The sequence below is a fragment of the Leptidea sinapis genome, chromosome 6, assembly GCF_905404315.1.
Source record: "Leptidea sinapis chromosome 6, ilLepSina1.1, whole genome shotgun sequence".
Lineage (NCBI taxonomy): Eukaryota > Metazoa > Arthropoda > Insecta > Lepidoptera > Pieridae > Leptidea > Leptidea sinapis.
The window spans coordinates 7,989,446-8,010,970 of record NC_066270.1 but is presented as its reverse complement, the minus strand read 5'-3'; the positions used below and the strand labels follow the sequence as shown (position 1 = coordinate 8,010,970).

At 36.1% G+C, this 21,525-nt stretch overlaps 1 protein-coding gene across 1 annotated transcript in view; it reads right to left on the bottom strand.

The window, feature by feature from the left end:
* Positions 1 to 3,769: 3,769 nt before the first annotated feature.
* Positions 3,770 to 21,525, bottom strand: part of LOC126965188 (protein unc-13 homolog D-like) — a 47,217-nt gene continuing 29,461 nt past the window's right edge. The window contains exons 7-11 of the mRNA XM_050808629.1: positions 19,437 to 19,500; positions 14,747 to 14,907; positions 9,691 to 9,781; positions 6,320 to 6,394; positions 3,770 to 3,821 (exon numbers count right to left, since the gene is read on the bottom strand). Of these exons, the coding sequence (XP_050664586.1) occupies positions 3,770 to 3,821; positions 6,320 to 6,394; positions 9,691 to 9,781; positions 14,747 to 14,907; positions 19,437 to 19,500 (443 nt within the window). The remainder of the gene's footprint in view (positions 3,822 to 6,319; positions 6,395 to 9,690; positions 9,782 to 14,746; positions 14,908 to 19,436; positions 19,501 to 21,525) is intronic.

The following is a 21,525-nucleotide window of genomic DNA, read 5'->3' as shown; positions in this document are numbered from 1 at the left end:
GCACGACACGAACCTAACATAGTTAGTTTAGCTTTACAAAGCACTCGACAGCATTGTACTGTTTTAAACAAACATTACATGAAAGCGCTTGTCCATTTTAAAATGAAGCGTTCATATTTTTTAATGCACTGACCTCTACTATATACCACTGTACTGGCGGCTGTCAAAGTGCTTTTGTGCCTGTTTGATATTCGCCATTTTGGCGCTGTTGGCTATGTAGCGAGAGTCTGCGGTACTAAAACTAGTGATGACAACCTCAGCAAACATCGATAGATGGTGGGAGACTATTTAAAACAAAAATTGTGTACTTTATTACGTTGCTTCTTGAATTGTAAATAGCACGGAAAACGAACAAATTTAATTCAAAATGCAAAAATACTTCAGAGTATTGTACGGTCCTTCGCAGCCATTTGAATTATACGTCAAAATAAGTTCTCTGGACGCTCGCGAGTGGCGCTTCAAATAGGCACATAAATTTGCTGTCAAACATATGGAATAGCCTGTCCAGTGGTATTTATTGACTCATTATAGTTTCCGTCGCAGCTTACAATATTTCAGTGAAAATACATTAATTGGCTGTTTTTTATGTAAAAATTTTATTTTTATATGTACAAAATAATCAATATTTCTCATGTAATGCATAACGAGGCAAATTATATATTATTATGTCGTAACCATATAATCATAAGTGAAGACCGATCGTTGATTCACCAACTTATAAAAAACAATTTCCAAAACATTCGTTGAAAATTAATCGCATAAGTTGTCGAATACGTATTAATATAAAAAAAGTTCATTATTCAACGCTTGTCAGGAAGCTATGCCACTATGGTATAAGAGGATCTGCACTCGATCTTCTGATCTCATATTTAAATTATTGGATTCAGAGGGTCGAGGTGAATGGCAGGAGATCTCCTGGGACTCCTCTCGATATGGGGGTACCATAAGGGTCTATTCTTGGACCCTTCCTCTTCCTAATTTATATAAATGATCTACCTAACCTTGTACAAAAAAAACACAAGGTGGTATTGTTTGCGGATGACACTTCACTTATATTCAAAGTGAAACGAAGCCAAGTTTTGTATGACGAAGTAAACAATGCTCTATCTGACATCGTCTACTGGTTTAGCGCCAATAACTTAATGTTAAATAATCATAAAACCAAATATATTAAATTCACCGCGCCAAATGTCAAAAATGTAGATGCGAATATTTTATTAAATGGAGAGGTGGTAAAACCGGTGGAATCTGCTATATTTCTTGGCATTACTCTTGATTCCAAATTGCAGTGGGGCCCCCATATTGAAGGATTGGCGAATAGGCTTAGTTCTGCATCCCGAGAATAACTTGGCAAAACGACTAAACTTTTTTTTACAATTTTCAGAATTAAGCAGAGGAAGTTCCTTTCGAAAATCACTACTGTACGCCTTCTCATTTTTTTTTAAAACGGAGGTGATTCGATTTTATTCGAAATTGATATAATGTTCACTAAAAAGTATAAAAATAATTGCGTATTTTTATACAATCTAATTAATTAATCTAATTCTAGATACGATTATTGTTATTTTTGGAATCGGTGTCCTTCCGCCGCGACCCGCTCTCGCGTCCTCACGACTAAAGCACATCTCACCTATAACTATGTTTGTAGTAACAAACCTATCTTGGATGACACCGACTCAAAAGATTACAATAATGGTATCTAGAATTAGATAAATTAATAAGATTGTATAAAAATACGCAATTATTTTTATATTTTTTAGTGCACATTATATCTATTGTTTTGGAATAGTGTTTTTGAAGTCGATTGTGTTTTGTTAAAATTTATTTTATTTTATGATTTTTAGTGAATTTGAAGTACACTAACTAACAATTTGTCTAAATATGTGTAGATATACTAAATTTTTCAATGCAGCAATGAACGTAATACATATTATAACGATAGCATAAAAAAGAATCGGCTGAGTATCGTTAATTTGCTCCTAAGAATTGAAGAGTTCCGTTACTTTGTCATAGATTATGTAATCAGAACCTAACCAAACTCTCACCAAAGTATCCTTGAAGTATACCTTTCTAATAAAAAAAGAATCACCGATATCGGTAGGCGCGATATTGAGTTATTCGTAAATTTATCATGTACTTTGCTATACGTATGTATAGCAAATTTAAGACTTTTATGGTTTTCTCATAGATGCCATGGACCAAATTACAATGGGACCACATGGGAAGCACCAGCATATAAATAATCAAATAAAAAAAGAATTATCAAAATCGGTTCACCAAGTCGAAAGTTTTGAGGTAACAAACATAAAAAAAGACATACGAATTGAGAACCTCCTCCCTTTTTGAAGTCGGTTAAAAACATCGTGCATGAGCGTTCGAGGCGTGCACTTTTGGATTTTCCATTTTTTTTTAATTAATTATTTACCGCGTGCATCAGTCATTAAAATGTCGGTGATATAAGATTTTCCTCTACAAAAATTGCCCAATGCGGCTAAAGAAATTTTCACTTTCAAAAATGTTACAGGTTAAAGTTTACTAACTACGTACTAGCTTAATATAATTCAGAATTAGTGGGGAAACAGCGTGCTATTGTCTCAACCAAAGACTAGAACAAGATTTAGTACGGTTCCTAATAATACGAAGTCGGCGGACAACAGAGCTGATTGTATCGAACATACAGTCTTTGTTCTATGTATTTAACACTTTCAATATTTAAAGGGTTAAGTAAAGGGTTACGCCAACAAAGGTCTGTTGTTTAAGTGAAACTTGATAAGAAGCTATGCACATGTTCAATGATTTGGAAAGGTGATAATGAAACATAATATAATGTAGTACATGTTAAGATGTCTAGAGCCATGGGTAGACGGCCATTTGACATATCATGTCAAATCAATTCAAGAAACTTTATTCATGTATATCTCGCAGGTATATTGTCAAAGCCGTGATATTACAATTCCACTAGTGATATTATAATTAACGGATCAATCGAATTCATTTCTTACAATTTAACGGCCTGGTTTTTAGTGACATTGTAATGTCACGGGTACACTTAATAGCGATATTGTAAGACAATGATATTTTGACTAACTTTAGTATATGAGGCCGATCTTTGATTGGTTTGTTTTAGTATTTATTGTATAGTGTTTATTTTTTGTTATGCATTAGTTTATTCAACCAATTGTCTTTTAAGCGAATCGGCCTTTTTGTCAATCAATTGCGAATCAGCCGTTGAGTGAACAAGGAATAATTTCAGATGGAAAATTGCATACGGCGTGTATATATATATATATATATATATATATCCGGCGTGTGTATATATATATATATATATATATATATATATATATATATATATCCAATGTTTACTATTTATTCTATTTATAGCTTTATTTCCTTACATCTATACATAAAGATATTTACTTATAAATTGTATTTGTTAGTTTGTGTTAGTATTTCACTGTTTTAAATAAAAATACAATTTTGTTAGTATAATTAGTTATTTATTTCGACATAAGGACCGCCTTTAGCGGTTAAAGCCACCTCCATTGATTTCCACTTGTTCCTGTCTCTTGCAATTCTTGTCCACATCTTTCCTGCTGTTTCTACTATGTCATCGCTCCATCTCTTATTAGGGCTGCCTCGATTTCGTTTCCTATTTATAGGGTACCAATTCGTTACTACTTTGGACCATCTTTCGTCTTTTGTTCTGTTATATTACTGTTTTGCAAATTGCGTATAAAAAAAAAATCCAATAAAAACGCTCGACGTCTCACGCCGCTTCATTCGTAATATAATTACCTTGATCTATAATCATCTTTCGTCTTTTGTTCTGTTATATTACAGTTTTGCAAATTGCGTATAAAAAAAAAATCCAATAAGAACGCTCGACGTCTCACGCCGCTTCATTCGTAATATAATTACCTTGATCTAATATAATATCACTGTAGTGTACCAATGATACTAAAACCTGGCCGATATATTGTAAGAAATGAAGGCGGTTGACAATATACCGTTTAATTATAATATCACTAGTGGAATTGTAATATCACGGCTTTGACAATATACCTACGACATATACATCGTATGTCTCAAGGTGACGAGCGCAATTGCAGTGACACTCAGAATTTTTGGGTTTTTCAAGAATCCTGAGCAGCACTGCATTGTAATGGGCAGGGCGTATCAATTAGCAGCAGCTGAGATTAGTTCTACACGTCTCGTCTCTTACTGTCATAAAAAATATCGGCAAAGGAAATGGTACTAATAAATGCCGAAATTTTCTTTCTATATTTACCACCACTTTAAAAAAAGTTGAGCTTTAATGAGAAGGCAAGAAACTCATTGCCTCTGTTTTATATCAACATTTACATCAATTTACAAATCAATATATGTAAAGTGATGACAAAAAACCACATAAATATATAATTTAATAAGCAAACCAAAACATTTATGTAACTGCCAACTTCCGCAGTAAAACAATTAACGTTCTACGAGGCGTTATCGCTTTGTGTTTACTGGTTCTAAGATTAAGTACTCCTTTTACTTAATGTTAATATGAACGCTTGTTAAGCAGCTACAATTGGACACTAAAGCTACACGGGAACTGTGGGCAACTTTACCAACAGTAGGCAATATATTTATATGACATTTATGTCATTTATTTCAGGTACTTAAAACTCTAACATAGAATAAGATATAACAATAAAATTACTATACATGACAGTACTTAATAAATAAACTGAAAACTAAAATTGCCCCAAAGGAGGTTCGTACAAAGAGTAATGATAAAACTATATTCGGTTAATGTCACGATGCAGCGAAAGCCAGTAATGGAGTATAATATTCTCTGGGTGGTCAGAGCATACACTGAGAATTTCGTTTTCGGATTCGCGAATGCGAGACCAAAAAGCAGCAACTCGTGATCTTATTACTGCGAAATAATCGAGGACTCTGGCGTCGGATAACATGCCCGATGCACTGCAATATTTGGGCAGTCTCATCAGAGTGCGGTATGCATTATTATACTGCACTCTGATGCTGTTTCGTGCACTTTTAGTGCAGTTGACCCAAAGCTGACACGTGTAGCAATAAACGTTGCATGCAATTTTTGTGCTTTTAAATACGTAAATATGATCCGAATCTCCCACCGATCTTAACAAATTAAAAACTGTACATTAATTTTTTAATGACAAAATTCTTGCAGTGTGTAAATACCCGACCCATATAGCCGAATGGTTAGTGACCCTGACTACTAAGCTAGAGAATGAATATGGATGTTTGTTTCCGAGTCATGAATGTTTATATGTATTTATGTATGTTTAAGTAAGTATATTGTATAAGATATATCGTTGTCTTGTGCCCATAGTACAGGTTATGCCTAGTTTGGGGCAAAATAATCTGTGTAAAGTTGTGTAAGAAAAAAAAAAGTATTGATTAGCCATTCTTGTAAGTACCAAACATATATTAATAAGAAGGATAAATAAAATTTGAAAACTAAATTTTATGAACGATGCGGGACTCGAACCCACGACCGACATCTCGACACAAGAGCGAAATCTCAAGTCAATTTCATTAAATGCAAGGATTGGGGTTGAGTAGGTTACCAACTGTAAAGTAGATGCTGTAGATGAAGCCACAACCTGAGAGTTGAACCAAGCATACAAGATTTTATGACGATACGTCACTCATACGGTTAGCTCAGTTGACAGAGCAATGGCGCGGAAAGCCAGAGGTCGAGGGCTCGAGTCCCGTATCGTTCGTAAAATTTTGTTTTCTAATTTTATTTGTGTATTAATCCTAGAAGTGAGGGTTATCACTTTAAAAACATAACAAATTAATAAGAATCTTTACAATGAAATCAAATCAAAGAGAATAAAGTGGATAACCCATGATTTCTGAGAGAACAACATGGACAAATCGTAATATAAACATTATCAACAAAATGGTAAAATTCTTTCAGTTACTCGTGTCAGATAAAACAATTATTATAAATTTTAAATACAAAATTTAATAGTGATTTTCATTAATATAACACTAGAAATAAGGGATTACTTGTAACTAATTCTGGTAGGCTTCATAAGATACATAATAGCTTTAAGGGTAAATGTTATACACTTTTATAATAAAGTCCCAGCCACCGTTCAGGCATTATCTATAAATAAATTTAAATGTTTTATAAAAAATGGTTCTGTCGTAAATCCTATTACTCGACAGGTGAATATCTAAGTGATCGGACAGCCTAGGACTAGATTATGTTTATTTATAGCGATAAAAATGACTGTAAAATATTGTATATTTTTATTGAAAAGAGCGCAAAAAAAAAAAGAATTCTGGTAGAGTTTCTTGCGCCGCTCCTTTTCTCTTAGAGCTCCATTTGTTTCCGAAGCGGTAGTAGTATCTAGTATATTAGAAATGACATTAAAAAGAATTCTAAAGGAATCAATTTTGAGAAATTAAATGCCTTTTATGCCTTTTAAACAATGTATGTCCAGTTTCAAAATGGTGGATCACTTGGCGCTGCGGAGAAACGTCGCTTCATTGTGTGTCTTCTACCGCATTTATTATGCGGAGTGTTCCGAAGAGCTGTTTAACCTGATCTGTCACCGGATTCCACCTTCGCACGACACCCCACAAGTTAGGATATCATCTCCACCATTTGGATGTGTGGCGGTCCTCCACAGTGCGGTTTTCAAGGAGTTTTCTTCCTCGTACTACAAAGCTGTGGAATGAGCTTCTTTGTGCGGTGTTTCCGGGACGATACGATATGGGTACATTCAAAAAAAGCGCATACACCTTCCTTAAGGGCTGGCAACGCTCTTGTGATTCCTCTGGTGTTGCAAGAGAATGTGGGCGGCGGTGATCACTTAACACCAGGTGACCCGTACGCTCGTTTGTCCTCCTATAACATAAAAAAAAAGATGGTGGACTCATTTGCATCTTCTTGCTGATACACACCAACATTTCGCACTTTTTGACAGCTGTATGTTCGCGTTCTCATAAAATGTTTGATATTCCTGGCACGTACGTTCCTTGCCGACATATTAAATATAATAATCCCGCTCTAGGCGTTCACAAAGCAGGTGTACAAAAGTATACAAACGGAATGTAATATGTGACTTTATAAGAAGCGTCTTGTTATTTAATATATCAGGACCGAATAAAAGTCACAATAAAATGGCAACTTTATATAGAGATCGCAAAATATTTCGCCAACACAAAAGCTCATTCAATCATGTTTAATGTAATAAATAATGTTGCCATATTCTGATACAAATTTTAGAACAATATCGCTATGGGTTTCGCTTTTAATATTCGATCGTTAATTGCATATATGGTCATGAGTTTTAATCGACTTCAAAAAAGGAGGAGGTACCCAATTCGTGGGTATTTTGTTATGCTTGTTACCTCAGAACTTTCGACTGAGTGAACCGATCTAGATGATTCTTTTTTTTGTTTGAAGCTGGTGCTTCCCGTGTTATTTTTGGAGTCGGTATCAGCCAAGGTAGGCTTGTAACTATATACATAGTTATAGGTGAGATGTGCTTGTGTCGCACGCGCAACGTGACAAGGCGAGAGGCGAGGGTGGGACCGCGCGGCGGTGGGAGGACACCGATTCTAAAAAAGAACGCAATAGTTTTTTACTTTTTAGTGTATACCATAATTATTGTTTTGGAATAGTTTTTTTGTTATACTGGGTGGCCGAGAAGTTGACGTCCAAAGCTAAAATTTGAACTTGGCTCATTTTATTGGGCAAAGTTCTGGGAAGTTTATAAAAATATTTAGAAGCCATAGGCTCCCCATTTTATGTTATTTTTGATACCTTGAACATTTTCATGAATTTAGCTGGAGCAGTTATCTTGAACTTACGACTCAATTCCAAACTAGTTCCGCATTGTCTAAACTATTCATAGTTTCTTATGTGGTTATTGCAACTGTAGTTAATAATTATAAACAATAAAATTAACTAGAAGTGTTCAAAAAAATTTGAAAAAAGTCGTAAACCACAATTAGGTGATAAAAGGGGAAAAAAAATATTATCTCCTAAACTACGCAAAATCGTAGAACATACATAGGGGTGATTCGGATACTCATCACCATGAGGCATTCAAATTTTAGCTTTTGACGTCAACTTCTCGGCCACCCTGTATGTAATCTGTGAATAGATCCTCAATCTGCATTTCAATCTTCATTTTCAAATCTGTTTTTAGTAATATTAAAAAAAAGGTGAGGTTTGTGAGGTTGTGAGAATCTGTAGATCTACTGAACCGATTTCAAAATTTATGTTACCAATAAAAAGTCACTTTATATGATGAATATGGATGTTTGTTTCCGAGTCACGGATGTTTAAATGTATTTATGTATGTTTAAGTAAGTATATTGTATTAAATATATCATTGTCTTGTAACCCATAACACAGGCTAGATAATTTGTGTTAAAAGTGTGTCAATATTATTATTATTATCAAATAACGTTCTCTATTTGTCAGTGAAAGGCACGTCAAAATTGGTAAAGCCGTTTCGGGGGTTAGCCGGAAAAATATAGAGACTGGCTAAAGTATAAAAACATGATATTTAAAAAAAAATATCTGAGAGACATAGGCTATATTATATTAACTCGTAAATGAAAAGATATATGACTATTTTGTAGGTATCTGTTGTATTAATAAACACGATGTAAATTTACTCCAACTTTAAAATTACTTCTCCCTGTCATGTTATTCTTAGTGAAATAGATTATAAATTTGGCGTATCGAGTATTTGGATATTGAAAGTGGCATTTGGAGAAGTGGAGTTATGCAAAAGACCTCGATCTGGTCTGATTATGAAGTCCCGGGTCCTAGACACTTCTGGGCTTACTGGAATTGTGATGAAACTTACCTGATTAACACCTGATTGCCCTGGGCTTCCCCGGGGCACAATAAGAATAGGGAAGTCCAATGCCTAATGTCGTAAGAGGTGACTAGGGGTATTTACCAGTAGGAGGTTCCTTTGCAAATAATCAATACGCCCTCCCCATTGTAATGCATTGCAACTGCATTGTAATGCAGTGCCGTTCAGGATTCTTGAAAAACCTAAAAGTGGCAAATCTTGAGACATAAGATGTCTAGTTTCATTTGCCCATTAATTTCGCTAGCGACGGTGACCTTCAGATCAAAACACAATAAGGCATTATTACTCCTTCACGGCAAAAAAAAATGCCGTTGTGGTACACATAATCCAGGCCGAATTATGTGTAAAGGAGCCTCCGACTGGTTTAAGTGATAAAGTCCAATTTTAAATAAAAGCTATTGAATCACCAGTGAGATGCTCCTTTCCACAGGATGCCGGCTAGATTATGGGTACCACAACGGCGCCTATTTCTGCCGTGAAGCAGTAATGTAAGCATTACTGTGTTACGGTATGAAGGGCGCCGTAGCTAGTGAAATTACTGGGCAAATGAGACTTAACATCTTATGTCTCAAGGTGACGAGCGCAATTGTAGTGCCGCTCAGAATTTTTGGGCTTTTCAAGAATCCTGAGCGGAACTGCATTGTAATGGGCAGGGCATATCAAGTACCATCAGCTGAACGTCCTGCTCGTCTCGTCCCGTATTTTCATAAAAAATAATTAATTTGAATATCGACAATGAGTAACAGTCTGTATACGTAAAACTAGAACAGCACAACATAAAAGTGATCAAGGCTGATGCACTCACACGTGTTCGTCGTCGTACTCAGCCAGGGAGCGCCTCACGTACTCCAAGTTATTCACGATCGTGCAGATCTCCCCCGTAGTCTTGTCTTGCGCTGAAATTTTTAAATCCACTTGATACGCTGTCGTGCACTTGAATTTATTTACACTTTACACAAACTTAAATTCACATTTCATTGCATAGAATCATTAACGTAAAAAAAGAAAAAATTATTAGATATATGAGGAGTTCGACAAATAACGTAAACCTACTACAGTGTTTTAGCAGCTGGGTAGAGATCTCATCGTAACCTGTTGATTTTGTATCTCTTAAAGATTTAATTGCAGTTGCTACTTCATAACAAATTACTTTATAACAAATATTGGTGTGAGTATTTTTGTTAAAAAACACGCTATGTTCTAAAATAACAAACTATTGTTTGACAGTTTTTTTTTAAATTTGGATAAGATTTTTCCTCAAATATATCTTTCGGAAAATCATTTAATAGTAGCGCATCCTCAAACTGCATAGTTTTCGTAACATAATTTGTTAATTGTAGTTTATGTTTGCCTAAACATCATTTTTAAAAAGGAAATCATCCGTCTTCGATTCACTCGATACATTCTATGCACCAGAAACTTTACTGATGTTCGCATGAATATTAAAAAAATTCAAGGCCCTACTTATTGGTTAATCAAACAATTACATAACAATAGGTGTTGCGGCTTCAGAACAATCCCTTATACTTGTCCTGAAAGCCATAAATTCAAAACATTTCAAACTTTCCCTCCTTATATGCACATCCGTGATGTGCGCCATCTGGCAAACTGTCAAAATCAAACTCTCTTAATGGCCGCGTGCGTAACCGCATCGTTGCTCACGAAAAGTATAGAAAACTAAGGTCCAAGATCGATCAATCGCCCGAAAAACTGTGTACGTTCAAGTTATATTGCTAAGTCTACCAGTAGTTATATAGGATTACCAAAACATTAAGTATTAGTTACGTGTGAATTGGCAAAAGAGGTGTGCTCCTGTCTGGTGAGTATTACTTCCAAAACTTCCAGTTTTGTAGCCACTATATTTATTCTTGTTTGAATCCAACTAGGTTTTGATATTCTTTGTTTCGGTGACTTAGGTAATCTTAAATATATCTAACATATGCACCAATCCATACACGTGTTCATGAACCAACAATAGGAAAGTGGTATTGTAGTTGTTTGATAACAACTGTGTTCAGCGACGTAGGTGTGCACTTGTGGAGAGTGCTTGACATAAGTGGTGCTTCATATTCTACATATATTCTACACAAAGCAGTCGGCAATTACTCTCTCACTGCTCATCACGCAACTCTGTTCTATGGAACTTAAGTTAATGTTGCATATTTAACCAATTTCAAAAAGGACGTGGCCGTAATTAGATTAGTTGTATGTTACTTTGTTGTTACAACTTCTGTTTTTTTGTTTGTTATTACTAGTCCTTTAGTCATTAGTTATTTTCGCTTAAATGTGTTAGAGCAATTAGAAATAATAAAACACAAAAATAACATGTTTACATTGTTGAATGAACAAACAAATTTAGTCCCATCACCTTTGTTACGTATCTCTTCCGGGGGTAATACGTCACAATAGCCGACCAATCACAGCGCGTCATTTCATAGGACGAGGGTGTAAAAGAGCGGCTTCCGGCTCACTTGACTCAGTCTCGTGCCAGATTTTGGCGAGACAACACGTCCTGAGGATCCCTCGTGTAGAGGCGATACACGTGTCGAATTGTTTAAAAACAAATATTGGCGGAATTAACACTAAAGAATACTTAAATCATTTGTATAATTACTAGTTACTACTACCTTATGCAGTATGACTTTTGCATATGTGAATCAAATGTAGCTATATACTTATTATCGCAATTGCTGACGATACACAAGACATGCACGAAATAATGCACTAATTAGGTCAAAATGTCGACTATTAATTTTGAGCAAATATGACCGTGCTGTAGAATTGAGTCACTAGGTAAATGATTCAATGAACTTGAATCTTTGAACATTAAAAAGCGATGTTGCCGTCCCGCGCGATTCAGCCTCAAGTCCAAAGTCGCTGGACGTTCGACATATTCAAAGCGACGTTGCCGTCTGTTTGCTTCTCACTCTTTGCCACATTTTGCAGTGACTACAGTACAGAGTAGTACAGAGAGTTTTTTCTTTCTAAATTTATTTAAATATTTATTTTGTTTGTAAATTTCACTGTTTCAATTTAAAGATTTTTTTATAAATAATTATTTTTGCATTACTTCTTTATTAGTTATATTTTTATTTATTTCATAGATATGCAATCGATACTGTATATGTCGTAGTCAAGAACGTCGAGCCAATAAGGGAATACGAAGATGATTCAGTATTCCACCGTCATATATATATGTATGTATGTATATATATATATATGTATACAGCGTGGCGTTACAACAGTGACATTAAATAAACACAGGGGTCGAACTACTTTTTTTATTTTATGAGAATAAGGGACGAGACGAGCAGGACGTTCAGCTGATGGTAATCGGTACGCCCTGCCCATTACAATGCAGTGCCGCTCAGAATTCTTGAAAAACCCAAAATTTCTGAGCGGCACTACAATTGCGCTCGTCACCTTGACAAATAACATGTTAAGTCTCATTTGCCCAGTAATTTCACTAGCTACGGTGCCCTTCAGACCGAATCACAGTAATATTTACACATTACTGCTTCACGGCAGAAATAGGCGCCAATGTGGTACCCATAATTTATCGGGTTCACTTCAAATAGCTACACTCACAAAGTACATTACAATCCTTAGGGCTGTTTGCCTAACGCTCGCGAAAAAAGATTCAAAAGCTGCACAGAAGCAAGTGAATAATGAATAATGTTTTAGTTGGAAATGTATTTCATATTAATGAGCCACCAGTTTTGTTTATTTATTTATTTCTAATGGACATCCAGTTTTATGTAACGTTTAAGAATGCCACAGTATGCTCAAAGGTAATATCTGCATTAGCTAAAAGGAATAAAATAGATATCTCAAAAATTGTGGGCAAAGAATAACAGTAGTATATCTATATTTATTAAAATGAATTGCTGTTCGTTAGTCTCGCTAGAACTCGAGAACGTCTGGACCGATTTGGCTAATTTTGGTCTTGAATTATTTGTGAAAGTCCAGGGAAGGTTTAAAAGGTGAAGAAATATGAAAGTGTTCGGAATTAAATAAAACCAACAATTTTGTTTTTCCTTTGATGTGTCCACCGTCGTCCGATATTTGTTTTGTATGGACATATTTTCTATGAGAGAATTTATTGACGCACGGTTTGACAGTTCTGCTGTAAAACAATAATTTCAATACAACAACAGGGAGCATATTCTACGAAATAATTCTTGATGTTATGAAAAATTATTGACAAATTCATAAAAGACAGTATTTTATTTATTATATACAGAACAATGTCTGTCGTGTCAACTAGTTATTATATAAAAAAAAACATCGCGTGCGTACAAAGTACACATGTCAGAAGTGAAACCTGCATGGTGCATGAATCTCTAAACTGCATATGAATTCCTGGTACGTGTTGCTAGGATGACACCTGATTTCAACCGCTATGAAAGACATTCCTACCACCACTAATATATATAATAATATGTTCTCCTGGTGTCTATGTAGTAATACGTCGTGCGCTTGGAGTCAGAATATATTAACGTATACTCGCGCCATACTTAAGACAATCTCTTCTTTAACTATGATCGCCTGGTACCAAAACATTGTGTTATGCTTCCTATCTCATTATCTCCCATGTTAAATATTATGAATTGATGTGACTGCTCTTTTTACTGTCGCTTTTTCGTTTCATCTACTTTCAAATCACAGCGATGATAAAGAAGTTTTAACTTCAATAGTATGCATATTTCTGTCTCATTCTTTGCCGGCTTCATCCTACACATTTTTGTATTTGTGTCTCTTACCTGTCGTGTTTTCCGTTGCATCCGGTTTGAAATCACAACGATTCTAAAGAAGTTTCACTTCAAAAAACTACGTTTAAAAAAACTGACTTCAAAAACTCAGTATAAAATAACACAATAGAGATTAAATTTAATACACCTCTTATGCAAATCTTATACCTTTAATATTAATAAAATACCTTTATTTTTTTGCATCAATAGGTAGCTATTGCTACGGTTTTTTTAAACATAGTTTTTTTTAGTGTCAGTAATCAGGTAAACTATAAGATTCGTTGCTTTTTAATGTCATATATTAAATATTTTTTTAAGTAGGTATGGGTAGGACTACCAAAGATTCCACGTGTCTTACGGTTGTTACCAATATACTATCTAAAGATAGAAATAAATAATTACCTTCTACTGTCAGTAATTAGATGTCAATTATCTGAAGCTGTCCCAATATACCCGATGAGTTATTCTTATCGCCTTATATTGGGACGCCTGAATTGCAATTTCCATACAAACTTCTATCACTGGTAAGTCGTCCCATTGACAGACAGCGGATAAGGTGAGTTACCGTCGATAAGTTTATTGGGACAGTAAAAGTCAACGATAGTTACGATTTTTATCTCAAGTAAAAGATAGACTGAATATTGGGAACGGCCGTTCAACAATATAGAGATCCCATATTTCACGTTCTTGTGAGACACTGAAATATTGTGAAAAACGTTTGTTAGCTATGAATGACAGGTACGCTAAGACCACTTATCGGCAAACGGGCTAATAATAATAATATGTAATCAAACTAAATGAAAACTCCTAAGAAAGCAGTACACAAACCATACTTACATCATCCACGTGAACAAAAATATCTATATAATGAAAACTACTGGGCCAGACTATGTCAAATTTTAATGGGACCTGGGACCAAACATTCTGCATCAAACTAAAGAAAAATCTCGGAAATCGGATCATAAACGTCAGATTAATCGGTGTACATACAAAAAAATACCAATTGAGAACGTCCTTCTTTTCGAAGTCGGTTAAAAATGGTTTTGAGACAGTTAAAGTAGTAGTTAGCTGAACTAATTATTAATATTAGTAGTAATAGATTATAGTTACCATGGTTTTCATAATATCCCTGGTCTGCCAGAGCTCCATGTACCAGATCAGCATAATGCAGTGCAGTTGCACAGGCTGCCTCCAACAATCGGACACTACCAACCAGTGTCCCCTCTTCTGCTCCCCCGATCGAGCGCCACACCATCCTCATGTGGTATAGGCTGGATAATTAGATAGTTATGATCAAATCTTGGATTTTACTACCACTGACAATTGTAAGAGTTGGTGAAATACGTACTTAGTTATTGTTTATTTTTAACATTTAATATGCTTACAATTTAATTTACTTCAATTCTTGCGTCAGTTGCCCCACTCAGATAGTGTGGTTTCATAATTTTTTTTTATGACAATATGGGACGAGACGGGCAGGATTGATACGCCCTGCTATAACAATGCGGTGCCGCTCAGGAATCTTGAAAAATCCAAAATTTCTGAGTGGCACTATAATTGCTCTCGTCACCTTGAAACATGAGATGTTAGGTCTGATTTGCCCAGTAATTTTACTAGCTACGGCGCCCTTCAGACCGAAACACAATAATGCTTACACATTACTGCTTCACAGCAGAAATAGGCGCCGTTGTGGTAACTATAATCTAGCCGGCATCCTGTGCAAAGGAGCCTCCCATTTGTTTAAAAATATTTAATATACGAGTATATTCTAATAGTTCTCTGAAATATTAAAATATTTTTGTATTCAAACTAAACTCAGCCACGCTTCATTGTTCATCCCTCCTTCATGTAGTATATAAGTAACAGAGATTAATTTTAATAAAAGCATTTTTATTTTTATTATTTCTATAATATCTTGTGGAAGCAATAAATTAGCAACCTTTTATTATGCTCACGGAATGGCAGCACGTGAAATACGAAGAATTTTAATACATTTAGATTAGATTTTAAATAATCTTTTAAAAAGTATGAGACTGATTCATAAAGGCCGGGATTCATTTGTTAGAGAATGCAATTCGTTTTAAATTTAATTTAATATAGTAAACTAGGTCTTGTTCTCGAGCACAAAGAGCAGTGCATTTATTTCAAAATATAATTACTGAGTGGAAATGATAAAGCAGAATATTATAACTTACTTCTATGCAACATTTTATCGAAAAGGAGGAACAAAGAGCGTACGGGTGTTAAGTGATTACCTAGAGGAATCACAGAAGCGTTGCCGGCCTTTAAGGAAGGTGTATTAGCTTTTTTTGAAGGTACCCATGTCGTATTGTCCCGGAAACACCGCACAAGGAAGCTCACTCCACAGCTTTGTAGTACGTGGAAGAAAGCTCCTAAAAAACCGCAATGTGGAGAACCGCCACACATCCAGATGGTGGGGATGATATCCTAATTCGTGGCGTGTCGTGCGAAGGTGGGATTTGGCGGCAGGAATCAGGTGAAACAGCTCTTTAGAACACTCCCCGTGATAAACGTGATAGAAGACCCACAATGAAGAGATACTTGTATGTACTTGTTTCTGGAGTATATTCTGAAGGATTTTTGGATATTTTTGTTATAAGAAGGGACGAGCAGGACGTTCAGCTGATGGTAATTGATACGCCATGCCCATTACAATGCAGTGCCGCTCGGATTCTCAAAAAACCCAAAAATTCTGAGCAGCACTACAATTGCGCTCGTCACCTTGAGACATAAGATGTTAAGCCTCACTTGCCTAGTAATTTCACTAGCTACGGCGCCCTTCAGACCGAAACACAGTATTAGTTATGCTTACACATTACTACTTCACGGCAGAAATAGGCGCCGTTGTGGTACCCATAATCTAGCCGGCTTCCTGTGCAAAGGAGCCTCCCACTGGAAGGAGAATCAAAAGATGTTTTTTAATTCAAGCAACTTGAATCCGTACGGTTGGGATAAAAAGTTTCTTTTATATTATAACTCTTTATATTTTCAAAGAATTTTTACATTTAATTTCAGCATATAACGTGCTATTTTTCTCAATGATTTTTTATTATCTTGTAGGTTAGTGACATGTTCCGGGGCTATAGATATCCTTGGGCCTTCTGTTTGGAAAACGCGATAAGTAGTTTTGGCAGGCCTCTTCAGCCTAATGAAACTCTCTAAGAAAAAAGCAATTCACTCGATTGTATGAAACGTGCAGTCATTGATAGATTGACAGAGACGGCTATAATCTTGCAAAAAACGGAGATAACCGAAATCAACTACGCTTAAAGCAACTGTTCGCTTTCAAACTTAGCCGGATTATAATTCGTCGCCAATCGCCATACTGTAATTACTACTATTTCAAACTTATGTCAAATCACTGCACGTTTCATACTAAACGAAATTTAAATTTTTACTAAGGCAGTCCCGTCTCTTATTACATTACATACTCTTTGTTCTTCTCTTGTTAACCTGACCTGACATAGAAGTCTAAAGCCAATCTCTCCTACTTTTAGCTGAGTGGCTAAAGATGATTGTCGTCTAGTCATTATTGTGATGAAGTTAATTTAAAAATATTGTATAAAATCACATCAAAATGTTGATTGTAAGCTTAGATTAAGATTTGGTCTCCGCTGCGTTCCAACTAAGTTTTTTTTTAATGAAAATAAGGGACGAGACGAGCATAACGTTCAGTTGATGGGAATCGATGCGCCCTGCCCATAACAATGCTGTGCCGCCCGGGATTCTTGAGAGCCCCAAAAATTCTGAGCGGCACTACAACTCTACACCTACGCTCTTCACCTTGAGACATAAGATTTAACTCTAATGTAAGTCACATTTGCCCAGTAATTTCACTAGCTACGGTGCCCTTCAGAACGAAACACAGTAATGCTTACACATTACTGCTTCACGGCAGATATAGGCGCCGTTGTGGTACCCATAATCTAGCCGGCATCTTGTGCAATTCTTTGCACAAGATGCCTTCCCACTGGTAAGTACCGCACGTTCTAAGAAGCATTGCATTTTTATTACGGCAACTATTAGATGCTTGTGTGCGTTGCAACTTGACACTCAATGGCAACTTTCAAATTTTGTATCATTCGCTTCGTTTACATTGAAATTAATAAAATACAAAATACTTACTGATGATATGTGATCACAGTGTCTTTCTTATTTCTTGTAGTATTATTATCACAAATTTTTACTACTCAACCCGGCATTTCAATTAGCAGAGTTTGACAGAACATGTGGCATGCCAACGTCACACATTGTTCTAGACTGGCTTTAGTAAGCCCACTTGGGCGTAGTATTAGATTTTTTTTTGTTTTTTTTTTATGGAATAGGAGGACAAACGAGCGTACGGGTCACCTGGTGTTAAGTGATCACCGCCGCCCACATTCTCTTGCAACGCCAGAGGAATCACAAGAGCGTTGCCGGCCTTTAAGGAAGGTGTACGTGCTTTTTTTGAGGGTACCCATGTCGGATCGTCCCGAAAGGAAGGAAGGAAGCTCATTCCACAGCTTAGTAGTACGAGGAAGAAAGCTCCTTGAAAACCGCACTGTGGAGGACCGCCACACATCCATATGGTGGGGATGTTATCCTAACTTGTGGCGTGTCGTGCGAAGGTGGAATAGTAGATGCCGCACTTTGCGACTACGCCTGCGGTATCTAGACCAATCCTTAATCTAAGATTCTAAATCTGTTTATTAATGTCATTGTTCTTTCCATAAAGTTCTAAATTAAATAAAGACAATTATAGAATATTTAAATACATTGAATGAAAAAAGAAAACTTATACATTCATTAATATTAAGTATTGACTATTGATAATGTAAAAATAAGCATAAGAAATGAAGCTATTTATATGACGTCATAAAACAACATGCACGCACACAACACTGAATAGGTTATTGGACATAAAAGAGACTTGATGGAATGATTGGATGAATATTGGATATTTAATAAAGGTCCTGTGTGTGCCCTTCAACCTGTGTTGATCACGGGATATTATTCTGTGATCATACCATTATGCTTTAAGATTAATTAACGAATAAAGATTTTACGGCATTTAAATCACAAGTTTTTTTAAAGGGTATTATTATTGACACTTTTGAAATATTGCTGTCATGTCTGTTGCGCCCCAGTAATCAGCTCGAACCATTTGACCGCGTGCAACACAGAGCTGCTCGAATTGTCGAGGATCCAGTGCTCTGTGAACGTATCACTAGGCGTTGCGTAGAGACGTCGCTTCATTGTATGTGTCTTCTAGCGCATTTATCACGGGGAGTGTTCCGAAGTGATGTAAGACCTGATTTCTGTCGCCGAATTACAATTTCGCATGACGTGACACAAATTACGATATCACCCCCCCCCCCCCCCCCCCCCCATCTGCATGTGTGGCGTTCCTCTACAGTACGGTTTTAAAGGAACTTTCTTCCACTTACAACCAAGCTGTGGAATGAAGATCCTTGTGCGGTGTTTCCACGACGATTACACATGGTTAGCTTAAAAAAAGCGTGTACACCTTTCTAAAAAGCCAGCAACGATTCCTCTGGTGTTCCATGGCCATAACACGACTCTTGGATGTCTAATAACTTATTCGCATACAAAAATTTTTTGCTGACGTCACTCGGACGATAGCATGACTTCATAGCTTCAGGCTCAATCGTTTAATTAAAAGAAATTCAATATTTTGTCTCTAAAGTGTACTCAAATTAAACGTTAAATTTCAAGTTGATGGATTCTGAATTGAAGCAAGTTGAGTAAAATGTAAGAAATAGATTCCATAATATCTTACCAAGCAGCGGTGTCTACCGATGAGGTGCTGTGTTTCACGATGTGTTCTCCTTCAACAGCACGATCTGCATGGAATATAATAAAAAATACTTTAATAGCAACATAAACACAAAACACCTTCAATTTACAATATTAATCAAAATCTTACAATACTAAATTTATAAAGGCTGCGCATGAGGAACACACAGGACACACTAACGGGGCACTGCAGATTAAACAGTCACATCTCAATCTTAGGTCTCAGAGATTGCAGAGCGTGTACATTCTGTAATAGTGCAGATGAAACCCCGTTACACATTCTCTGTGAATGTGGACTTTAATGCGTAAACGTAGCATCTCTTTGGAAAGTCCAATTCTACAACTACTTGAGATACGTCAGCTCACTGCAAGAGATATAATAATATTCATTAAAAGAATCAATCTTAGCAGTGAGCTATAGTTAACAGTGGCTATCACATTGGATCAAATTAGTTGCACCGAACTGTACTAAAGCCACTTTTCAAACCATAACGATAACACAGCACTTTTTTTTTCAGCAGTCATTCGCGACAGTTGTAGACGGTTGAGTTGACAGTTGCTGTAGTAAAAGGCATAAAAGGCATTTATTTTCTCAAAATTCATTCCTTTAGAATTATTTTTAATGTCATTTCTAATAACTACTAGATACTACTACCGCTTCGGAAACAAATGGCGCTCTGAGAGAAAAGGAGCGGCGCAAGAAACTCTACCACAATTCTTTTTTTGCGCTCTTCTCAATAAAAATATACAATATTGTACAGTCATTTCTATCGCTATAAAATAGTCACAATCTAGTCCCAGGCTGTCCGATCATTTAGATATTTAGCAGTGGAGTGATAGGATTTACGACAGAGCCATTTTTTTATAAAACATATAAATTTATTTATAGATATTGCCTGAACAGTGGCTGGGACTTTATTATAAAAGTGTATACATGTACCCTTAAAGCTATTATGTATCTTATGAAGCCTACAAGAATTAGTTACAAGCAATCCCTTATTTCTAGTGTTATAATAATGAAAATCACTATTAAGAGCAAAAAGGTGACGATTTTTGTGAACGTACTCGTGTATTAAGTTTTCATAAATGTACTGACAATGAACAGTCATAATATTTATTTCTTTAAATTTTTCTTTGAGAGACTGTCTATAACAAAGCTGATATATAGCACGGACAGCTCCCTTTTGTTTTCCCATTGTAACTAACATTAATACAGTTTTATAATGAATGTTCTGTAAAGCCGGATTTCATAAATTACGTTCGTCGCGGTAAACCAGAGTAAGCTCAATAAAGATGATTTTGCATTTATCACGGGGAGTGTTCCGATGAGCTATTCATCTGATTCTAATTACTTACTTAAATTACGATATCATCCCCACCATCTGGATGTGTGATAGTCCTCCAAAGTGCGCTTTTCAAGGAGCTTTATTCCACGTACTACAAAGCTGTGGCATGAGCTTCCTTATGCGGTGTTTCCGGGACGATACGACATGGGTACCTTCAAATAAGCTCATACACCTTCCTTAAAGGCCGGGAGCGCTCCTGTGATTCCTCTGGTGTTGCAAGAGAATGTGATGCGGTGATCACTTAACACCTGGTGGCCCGTACGCTCGTTTGTTCTCCTTTCCATATAAATCAAGAAACATGCAGTCATTAAAAGATTGACAGATAACGGCTATAATCTTGTAAAAACGGAGATAGCCGAATTCCACTAAGTTTTAAGGAACTGCACGCTTTCAAACTTAGCCGGATTATAATTCGTCGCCAATCGCCATACTGTGATTACTACTATTTTAAACTTATGTCAAATCACTGCACGTTTTATACTGAACTAAATTTAAATTTTTACTTTCCCGCCTCACATTACGTAGTATTTACATCCTCTCTGCGTCATTCCAACACAATTGGAATTGATTATCTGTCACATCGGATCACGGCCCACATCTTTTTCCTGTGAGTTTTTTTTTATGGAATAGGAGGACAAACGAGCGTACGGGTCACATGTTGTTAAGTGATCACCGCCGCCCACAATCTCTTGCAACACCAGAGGAATTACAGGAGCGTTGCCGGCC